Source organism: Triticum aestivum, chromosome 7D, assembly GCF_018294505.1.
Source record: "Triticum aestivum cultivar Chinese Spring chromosome 7D, IWGSC CS RefSeq v2.1, whole genome shotgun sequence".
NCBI lineage: Eukaryota > Viridiplantae > Streptophyta > Magnoliopsida > Poales > Poaceae > Triticum > Triticum aestivum.
In genome coordinates, this window is record NC_057814.1 from 129,409,212 (window position 1) to 129,420,059 (window position 10,848).

General features: G+C 46.2%; 1 protein-coding gene across 1 annotated transcript; it reads right to left on the reverse strand.

Moving 5' to 3' along the window:
* Positions 1 to 9,152: 9,152 nt before the first annotated feature.
* LOC123166360 (uncharacterized) lies at positions 9,153 to 10,260 on the reverse strand. Its single transcript, XM_044584152.1, has one exon. The coding sequence runs from the start codon at positions 10,078 to 10,080 to the stop codon at positions 9,385 to 9,387; it is 696 nt and encodes a 231-aa protein (XP_044440087.1). The 5' UTR covers positions 10,081 to 10,260; the 3' UTR covers positions 9,153 to 9,384.
* Between the last annotated feature and the right edge of the window lie 588 nt (positions 10,261 to 10,848).

Sequence of the window (10,848 nt, forward strand, 5' to 3'; positions counted from 1 at the left end):
TTTGACGAAAGTAGCTCATTTCATTCCAGTGAAGACCACTTACACCAGTGCTAAGTTGGCAAAGATATACATGACCAGGATAGTATGTTTGCATGGAGTTCCAAGGACCATTGTATCAGACAGAGGAACCCAGTTTACCTGAAAGTTTTGGAAGCAGTTACATGAGACTTTGGGAACCAGGCTAGAATTTAGTATAGCCTTTCACCCACAGACAGATGGACAGACCGAGAGAGTCAATCAGATTTTGGAAGACATGTTGAGAGCTTGTGCACTAGATTATGGATCTAGTTGGGACGAAAATTTGCCATATGCAGAGTTTTCTTACAACAACAGTTATCAGACGAGTTTGAAGATGGCCCCTTTCGAAGCTTTGTACGAAAGGAGGTGTAGAACACCATTGTTATGGGACGAAGTTGGGGACCGTCAGTTGTTTGGACCAGATTTGATTAAGGAGTCTGAACAGAAAGTGAGGTTGATTCGCGATAGGCTCAAGGTAGCCCAGTCCAGGCAGAAGAGTTATGCGGATTCTAAACGTAAGGAGACAGTTCACGAAGTCGGGGACAGAGTTTATCTGCGAGTATCGCCACTTCGAGGAGTGAAGCGTTTTGGAGTTAAGGGAAAGTTAGCGCCTCGTTTTATCGGACCATACAGAGTTTCGGAACGTATGGGAGAAGTTGCCTACAAGCTGGAATTGCCCGAAGGATTGTCCGGAGTTCATGACGTATTTCACGTTTCCCAGTTGAAGAAGTGTCACGCAGAGATGGCTGAGATACCACTGAGAGATACAGTGCCAATGGAAGTGATTCAGCTGGAAAGTGATTTGACCTATGTGGAGAAACCAGTTAAGATTCTTGAGTATGCCAGCCGAGTTACCCGCAGTAAGGTTATCAAGTTTTGCAAAGTCCAATGGAGTCACCATACGGAAGATGAAGCCACCTGGGAGCGAGAGGAAGATCTACGGAAGGACCACTCTCACCTATTTTCTAGCCAACCCGAATCTCGAGGGCGAGATTCATCTTAAGGGGGGTAGGTTTGTAACATCCCAAATTTCCAATTTGGAATGTTATACATTAGATCATCATTGCATAGCATATTTTATCGCATTTTGGCAAATCCTCGATAAATCCTAAGCAACTCAAGGACCCTCGGAGAGAGTTGGGGATTTTCCCGATTTTTCATATTTGATTTTTATCAAATAATAAAACGAGGATTTTTTGTTTTAATTATTTTCTCTCCAAAAAATATTTCACATTAAAATAAATGAGAGGAGAAAATATGACTTCTCCAAAGCAATTGAAATATTGGAGGAAAAATATTAAAATCATATATTGGACTTTATCTGGATTTTATTTGCAATTTTACTTGCATTAAAAAAATTGCACGTTTTCAAAACTGCATTTTTGGCCAAGAAAAATGTTCACCTTGTTCTAATTATTTTTATTAGACGGGGAAAATTTGTTTTACCATTTTTGGATTTTTATTTGTTTTTCTGCGATTTTTTTTAGATTCGGCGGAATGTTTTAAAGAAAAAAAACCCGCGCCCGACCGGGCCAAGGCCCAGCCGAGCCAGCCGGCCCCACCCGCGTCGTCTCCCTCGCGCGCACGCCCTGCCGCCGCCGGAGTCCGGCTCGGACAGGCCCCCGCCGCCGCCTTGCCCCCTCCTCCACGCCACCCCCTCCCCCTCTTAAATACCCCCCCACCCCGCCTCCTTCTCCTCACCCCGCCGCCGCCCCAGCCCGCACCCGCCGCCGCTCGCCCGTTGCCCCGCAGTCGCGCCGCCGCCGCCCGCCGCCCCGCAGCCGAGCCCGAGCCCCGCCCGAGCCTCGCCGCCGCCCCGCCGGAGTCCCGCCGGAGCCCGTCCCGACGAGGTACCGAGCCGCCGCCGCCTTGCCGGTTTTCTAAAAAAAACCATTCGGTTTATTTTTTTTCTAAACCCTAGTTTTCGTTTTTTTAGATCGTTTTTTTTCGGTTTTATTACTTAGTGAACGTTCACCGACCCGTTCGTTTTAACGAACGTGTTCGTCGGATTTTCGCTGTTAACGAACGTTCGTTCGTTTAACCGTTCGTCAGTTTTCTTTTCGTCGGATTTTTCCGCGATTATTCCAGATCTCGATTTTCGATCAGATCTTCGTTTTCGTTTAACTTTTCGCTCGTTTATCGGAATCAGGCGATTCAAGCGCCTAGAGTTTCGTCTCGAAATTCTCTTTCCGTTTAACCTACTCAAACAAGTTTTTGCTACTGTAAAATTTGACCTAGATCCAGATTAGTAAACGAAGCTTGTTTCTTTCGCCGTTTGACTTTCGTTGCTTCGTTCGATTTGATTCTTTTTGCAAACCGGAGTTCTTAAGTTGAACTTTCTGGTTGGATATTTTATTCGAGTTTTACCTGTGCATTAGATGAGTACTTATTGTTTGCTTGTTTGTTGCGATAGAGTACCCGGAGTGCGCCGCTTGTTACTTCGAATCTCTAGGTTTCGCGGATCATCAGCAAGGCAAGTAACACTTTGATCATGCTTTTCCATACCCAGTTTTATTGCATTAGATCAATCCTCAAACATTGAATGATTAGGATCTAATTAAATTGTGGGTATTGGGAAGTAGTTGAGGTAGTACCTATTACCTGTTTATTTATCAAACCCTTGGGAGTTACTTCTACGTTTGCTTATATTGCCATGCTATGCTCGTAGACGTGGATTGGGTTTGAGAAATATTCATGTCAGATGTGAGATTGTTAATTAATGGTTTACTTAAGGTGGCAACTAAAACTCACATCTGGGTGGATTGAGGTACCTGGGTATTCCAGGATTGCCTGTTTTTCTTTTGGACCGCCACCCAGGTTCAAAGGGATCATGAGATTATTCATGCTAGAAACTTCCGTGTGCAGCCGCAAGCTATTATGGGCTCTAGCATAGTTGATTAAGTTGTGTGAACTCTTACAGTGGTAGACTAGCAGATGTAGGGGATGTAGGTGGTACGGTCTATCACATCGTAAGGTGCAAACACTTCTGAAAGACTGTGTCTCGGTCATCCGTTTCTCAAACATTATGTAGTGCGAGAATCAAGCGGAGGCGATCGAGTCTTGTGGGAAAAGTGCACAAACCTCTGCAGAGTGTATAAACTAATCATGGTTAGCCGTGTCCCCGGTTATGGACAACTTGAGTATCTAGTACTTGGATTTTCATATGAATCTCATCATCATGTTACTTTAATTAATTTTGATGGGTTAATGATGATACTTAATTGGGATTGAGAATGCTGTCAACCATTCTCAATGTTTAACAACCACCATGATAGTTAAATAAAATTTATTCCTTTGCAGTAAGGAAAAATTGGCTTTTCGCAAAACTGTAACCATAGAGCTTTCCACCAGCCATACATGCATGTAGTATAGCATTATTATGTTCATTACTCTCTATGTGTTACATTGCCAGCATATACCATGTGCTGACCCGTTTTCGGGCTGCAACGTTTCATGTTGCAGACTTTTCAGACGACGAGTAAGGTGCCTTAGGTCGTGGTCTTGTACTCAGTGATGCCGTTGGAGTTGATGGACTCACTTACCTTCCAAGCCTTCCGCTGTTATCGTATTCAGATGGCCTTAAGCCATATTTATCATACTTATTTCTCTTTGAGATATTCGATGTAATAAGTGTGTGATTTCTACTCTGTTATAAATCCTCCATTTGTACTGTGCGTGTCAGCATTACTGATCCAGGGATGACACTGGTGCACAGCAGCATAGACTGTTTGAGGTCTGGTCGCTACAATCGTAGTCTTGTTGTTGTAGCTCTTTCTAGACAATCATGGGTACGCTTATAAATCTATTCCACAAGATCATAGTGTCCTTCATCCATGTCTTGTGCCTGAATTAATAATGTTGGATATGCATTTACACGTGCATATCAAAGAAAACCCGTAGCCATAGCTATTATGAAAGAAAAGAAAAGACAAAAGTCCACATCCAATGGATATGCATTTACACGTGCCATAGCTATTATGAAACAAAATAATTACGCCCATTTAAACAAATTACTCATAATTTACGACAGAGTGAAACAGAATCTAGATCCAAAGTTGCACAGACGGTCAACTTCGTCAACTAGATACCATACAATCCACCTAGCCGTGGTGGGAGATACAGTTAGCTTTCAATACAAATCTAACTCAATACCACCCCCATGCTCGGATTTGCCTAATACAGCGCTAAAGGGGGAAACGGAAAGAGTCTTATTTTAGTTGACCGGCTAATCTCATCTACGCTTTCTACCATCTTAGCAGATGTTAAGAAAACCCGTAGGTTTTTCATTCGTGCAGGCATGCCCGCTTAGCTGGTGTAGCGCCATCGTCGTCGTCCGTACTGGATCCACGGACGAATCTGGTAGTTGACTCGCAGCAGCTGCTCGTGCTTGTGGGGTCGTCACCGCCAGCTAAAATATGTTCTTCTGATCATATGTAGCCATCCCCTCGACCGCTGAAAGACGAGATTTGACTTTAGGTTCTTCTGTCTGATCTCCATCCGCCATTGAGACGCCATCAGCCCTGCCATGAACTGATTCCTACATGCAGAAGCCAAAACTTTTTTAGATCTGCATTATTACTGCTAGAACATGCGAAAGGGGAAGAACAGACCAGAAACAACAAAGATCATATGTACATACCGCGATCAAAGAGGAGCTGCGGGAGAGAACATCATGATGCGGATCACTGCCGCTCAACTGACCTCGCTTGTCGACCAATCGAATGCCGACCGAAGCAGATCTTGACGACACCTGCGCATCAAATTGTGCGCTCGATAGAGCTGCAGACATATCTAAACTCGTATGCTGTACGCACACACCGATTTGCTTTTAGCACACCTTGCTCACAAGCAGCAGGATGTAGAGGGCTTGGGGGATTAGGGTGGCAAGTGGTGGAGGTTGGTGTGAAAGACGGGAGTGCTGGACCAGAGGCAAGGTATCGGTCTTTAAGTACAGCGTGGTTCCCCGAGCGCGCTCGTTCTGTATAAAATTCAAACGGCGGGCGGTTCGTGCTCAGCGCACATATCAGGGTATGTGTTCACAGCTGGCATCCACGCCAGTGATAGGATGTTAATGTTGCATGCGAGTACTAAGGTAGAAGTTAATATATACAATCGGGAGAATAAACTTACAGAAAAATAAACTTCCATTCTGAAAATACAGAGCACAAAACTTGTTCAGTCCACAATAAGTTCGAAGATTTGTGGCACACAGCGACAAATGCTGTGTCTTATTACAGAGAGTTATCATCTATTGGCTGCAAAGCCCTCAACATCGTGGATCCCATGAGTTCAAACCAAAGCACTAATTCTATTTGCGTCTATATCAGTGTTGGCAGCAATATGGAGAACAACTTTTGGCTTGTTGCAGGTGTTTCTCCTATGGCCACCGACGCCACAATTTGAGCATTTTGCCTCCTCCCTTTCCTTCTGAGGAAGATCACCTCTCTGCGGACAAGTTGTGCTCTTATGTCCAGGTTCGCGGCATATGCTGCAGAAACGAGTGCGCTTGCTCGTGCCGCACTTGTCAACATCTTCACCAGGTTTGCATTGTTTTAACCTTTTGCTTTTGTCACCCCGATCATCGTATGGAGGTTTATCTCTGCTGTTGGTAGGTCGTCCGGCTTTCCTTTTACGCTCTCGTGCTTTCAACCCTACAAAATCACCGATAGCACTGCGTTCTGCATCACTTGTATTGCCGTTCGTGTATGCGATTGCTGGAACGGCTTCTTTGTCTTTAAGTTGCATCCGCTGAGTTCTGTCCTCCAATCCCATGCCATCACGGACAGCAGCTACAGGAGTTAGCTTATCCATTGTTATCTTGAGCATTTCCATTGCAATCCCATATGCTTCTGGATTTGCATCCCCTAACCTCACGACTTCAAGTGCATGGTTGTAGAGATTTGAATGTCTGAATGTTACTGACTTTACAGAAATGCTATCCTTCTGAAGGTATGAGAGATGGGCTGGCAGTATATCTCGTGCATCTTTCGTCCAACGTTTGAGAATATGCTTCTCTGGTATGTGATCTATGCCGATGAAATCCAGTACCTGTCACACATAGGTGGTGTTTCATCATGCAGGCTTTCAAAAGAGAACTTTGCAGATATTTTATCAGCAGGATGGGGCAGGGTATTACCTTGACAGCATGGCAGCAGAGCAGGCCAGTGTGCTCGAAATTGCCGCATTCACATAACACTTGTGGTCCATCATCAACCAATTCTACCTTATATAGAATCCTGCACCACATTTCATGTTTTTCTGGATGGTATCGTCTGACAAAGCATGTTTTACCTTTTTCAACTTCTTCAACTCTGTACTGTGATGCTTCATATGTGATTTGGCCAAACATGTCAAATATAGCTCGAGTGTACACCTTGCTGGCATGATGCTCCAAGGGTGTGTTCATTCTCATTACAGGGGACACCTGAAAAAGCAGACATTGTATTATGAAGATGACATGACATCACCCACTAACAAAATCCGAGTAACAATTTCTGAAAAACTTACTATTTTTGTCCTCCTCTCTTCATAGTTCTCACTTGCCTCTCTATCAAAAAGAAGCCGCATGTACTGACGAACAAATAGATGCATTGGACAACTAGCTGGAACATAAGTCTTCAACATGTGGTTGGCACTTTCACTGCGCTGCGTACTGTTCATCTTAGCACAAAACTTGCCATGGAAATATGGCTTCGCCCATTTCTCTCTTGTCTCATATATCTGGGTGAGATAATTGTTCTTCTGCAGACCATATGTTTCAATCATCTGCTCCCATGCCGATTCAAGTTCGTCTACTGTCAACATGTGTTGTACTATTTTGTGGAAATCTGACTTGAATTTGCTGCGCTTCGTGTAATATGATCCAAGATATTCCTTTGCTTTTTTGAGCACATGCCATTTGCACCATCGGTGTGTTGTGTCAGGCATAACTTTCTCAATAGCTAATTCCATTGCTCTGCATTGGTCTACAAGAAAAATCGGAAGTCATCATATTATGTCAGTACAGTGATACCACAGTGTTCTACAATACAAGAGATTAAGCAAAATATCTTATTCCATTCCTCACCAGTTAGTATTGTTTGTGGATGCTTCCCACCCATCATGCGGATGAATTCAGCAAACACCCACTGGAAACTTTCCTCTGTCTCGTCCCTATGAGCACACCACCAAAGATCACACTCTGGAAGTGATTGTTGACTCCAACGAACTGCCCAAATGGCATGTCATACATGTTTGTACGGTAAGTTGTATCAAAGGTTATTGCATCTCCAAAGTAGTAGTACTGTGCTCTTCTGGCACCAGTTGACCATAACAGATTGCGTATGCGGCTTTCTTCGTCAGGTTGTACTCTGTAGTACAACCCAGAATCTTTTGCTCCTAATTCTGCAAAAACATCCATTGTCTTCTTCACATCATTATCAGCTTGTTCACGACTGATCTTGCCACACAACCCTCGGAGAGCTCTTTTGTTGAATGGTACATTGCTCATTGAACCGAAGAAACTTCCGATTATATTGTAAACTTTGCCAACGCTAATGTTGTTTTCACGGAGTTGTTTAATCACATCACGTGTGTATATATCAATATGCTTGTGTGAAGGCCAGTAAACTTTCTCACCACATCTTTCAGTGAGAACATGGTTGTGATCTGTCCTGTACTCATTTATATACCAGCCATTATCGGCTGAACGTAGCAGCCGTATCATAGCAGGGCATCTACATCGGCATGTACGTTTGTTATCCTTCTTTGGTATTCCCTGAAAATGTTAAAAAAAATGTACAGCACAGTGATTGTCAATAACATCTTCACTCATAGGCAGTGATACGAGACAGTAAATGACTACTCACCGAACATCCACAAACTATCTCCTGCATGCATTTGGTTCTTTCAACATTTAGCCTGCTTTTGCCATATCTTACTCCAAACCCAACCTCCCATGAATATAGATTGTAGTAATCATAAGCTTCACCCAGTGTATCAAAGTTCCTTCCCACGGCAGGAACTATGACCGTTTCAGTTTTGTTTTCTGCATAGCTTTGCAGTGTTAGTTCCAGCGCACTCATCCTAGCAGCACATGGGGGTCTTTCGTCAGGTACATGCCCAACCCGGATTCTGCATGTATAGAGATGTATATTTTCAGAATTTTTGTTCACTTAGCTGTTTTAGCACACGACATGCACATGGAGCAACAAATAGTACACACATCAAACGCAATAAACCCAATGTCGTGCAGATGTACCTCTTCGTCCAGCCAGGGGCTTCAGGGTTGTCTTTCCCTGTAGACTGCTCTGAAGCTGCTGCAGACAGCGCTACTGCTTCGCAAGTGCTGTTCAGATCCGTTTCCATGGCTACTATGGCATCTCCCGCTTCTGCAATGCTGGATTCAGCAGGCCCGCACACTGGCGCTTGGTTCGCACCATGTTTCAACAGCGGCTCTGCTCCGGGCAGATCCGGCAGTGGAAATCTATTTCAAGCGGGACGAGTATGAAAGTAAGGAATTGATTTATCCTACCACAGAGAACATAAAGTGGGAGCGGCAAGGTTTACCTGACAAGAAATCGATTTCCTCCTCTCCGGCGGTCGCGACCTCCATAGCCATGAGCTTCTCGCTATCGCCACCGCCCCAGGGGAGAAGATAGATCTGCTTTTACTTTTGAGAGCCGGACGGATGACGGTGGCCCACATTATAGTATTCACCCACGCATCCGGCACGAGGCGTTTATGTAACGGACGCACGAGACGGAATTGTAACGTGAGCAGTCTCAACCCATCTGTACCAACGGAACGATAATATCGTGTACCGATTCTCCCCCGTTAGGCTCGACGGCACCGTTTCGGCAACTCGCTTGCGAACGTACGTAACGAGGATTTGTACATACGATTGCATTTAATACTATACGCCACGCGTCGCCGCTCCGTCCTTGCCAGATAGCAGGAGCGCGCGAGCCCGTCCGCGCCATCGCCGCTCTCATACTACACGTACCTTAGATAGCTAGTCTAGCCATACGTACCAAGACAACTAGCGTCGCGTGTAGTAAATGTTAAACCTGCCACGGCGAAAGACTCGGTAGGTCGGGCTGCTGCCGCAGTGCCGCTCGTCGTCAGTCGTGACACATGCACAATTAACTGCAAGGAGTACGTGCTGTCTCAAATTAAAGTCACACTGACAGGCATACAAGCAGCAACAATGGTCGACGATCAATCGCCATCCATGCCTTATCAATCGATTCTACCGTACACTAATTTAGTAAATACAGTAGATTGCAGGTAGCTAGATGGATCGGTAGGCATAGCTTGGTTGATCCATGGGGGAGGCAACGGATGGCATCACGTAGCTACTACCGTTGGAGCGGAGCTGGCCTCAGTTCACACGATGGCCGGGGCCTCCGACTTGTCCAGGCACGGCGCGTCGGTGACGACGACGCTGGCGTAGTCCGGCGACGACGAGGAGGACGAGCCACCGACGGCGATGGTCACCGGCCAGCAGTAGTACGTGGCCAGGTCGCTGGTGGTGACGTAGTCCCCGCTGGCCATCGCTACGTGGCTGTGGAACACCCCGCGCAGCATCATCTCCACGCCGTCGACGCTGCGCCCCTCGAAGAGCGCCCGCACGTACCGCATCGGAACGTCCTCGCCCGGCGTCATCGTCACCCTCACCATCGCCTCGTGCGCCGTCCGCTGCAGCACGGGGATGGACTGCGACAGGTCGAACTCGGCGATCTTCGTCGGCGACGGCGACGACGCGCTCGTGACGTCCGTGAGCCGGACGGTGACGTTGGTGTACTCGACGGAGGCGCGCCCGCTGGGGTTGTTGGCCCTGAGGACGAAGTTCAGCGCCACGACATTGCCCGGCGGCGGCATCGACGGGATCCAGTCGACTGCCACGCGGCCGCCGGCGAGCTTCAGCTGCAGCTTCTCGGGGTGGAGCATCACCACCACGGCCCGAACGATCACCGCCACGGCCAGCACGGTCACCACGGACGCCACCGCCCACCGCGCCACGTACAGCCATCCGAACGTCCTGGTCGCCGTCTTGCTCTGCTCGGTGGCTGCCATTTGCATCGGTCTGGAACTCTGGATGTGCGCGTACAAGTGGCACTACTGGCTAAGCTACAGTTGTTAGAGTTGCACACGTAGCATGCATCAATTAGCTAGCTACCACTGCGCACGTCTTCGTGAATGGGAACCACTTCCGGTATCTACTTATAGATAATTTGCTCTCGGCGAGCGATTTAATTATGCGCGCACATGTATAAGAACATCTCTAGCTGATCTCCTAGGAGAGTAAAACTTATTTTTGAGTTATGCATATCGTCGAACACTTCTCATGCAGCTTAGAGTCGAATGTGAAAGCAAAAAAGAGAAAGAAGAAACTAGTTTACCTAGAATCGAATGCTAGACCTGGACGGCATGAGCTGGTCGGTGAAGCACTCAAAGGTGCTGGACCTGCGACCGGCGGTGGCGTGTCAAGACGAAGCGGTTCATGCGCAAGTATGTGCTCAGCTCATGGAAGATGCTCACCATCCTAGCATATATTTGTCAAGGAAAATATGACGCCAAAAAAAGGTTAATTGAAACATATAGACTTGTGATATGATTTTTCAATATATTGCCATGAGAAACACAATGATGCAAACGATTGGTATAACGGACTTCCCATTTAAACGAATCTTGCATTTTGAAAATAATGTGAGACATAGGAAAAAAAATCGATGGTATCCTCTGTCAAGACTTGGTCGGAAAACAAATTGGCCATCAACTAGATTTCTTACACCAACACGAGATTCAAATTGATGGCTAGGATCACACCCAACGCTAACCCTTCCTCTG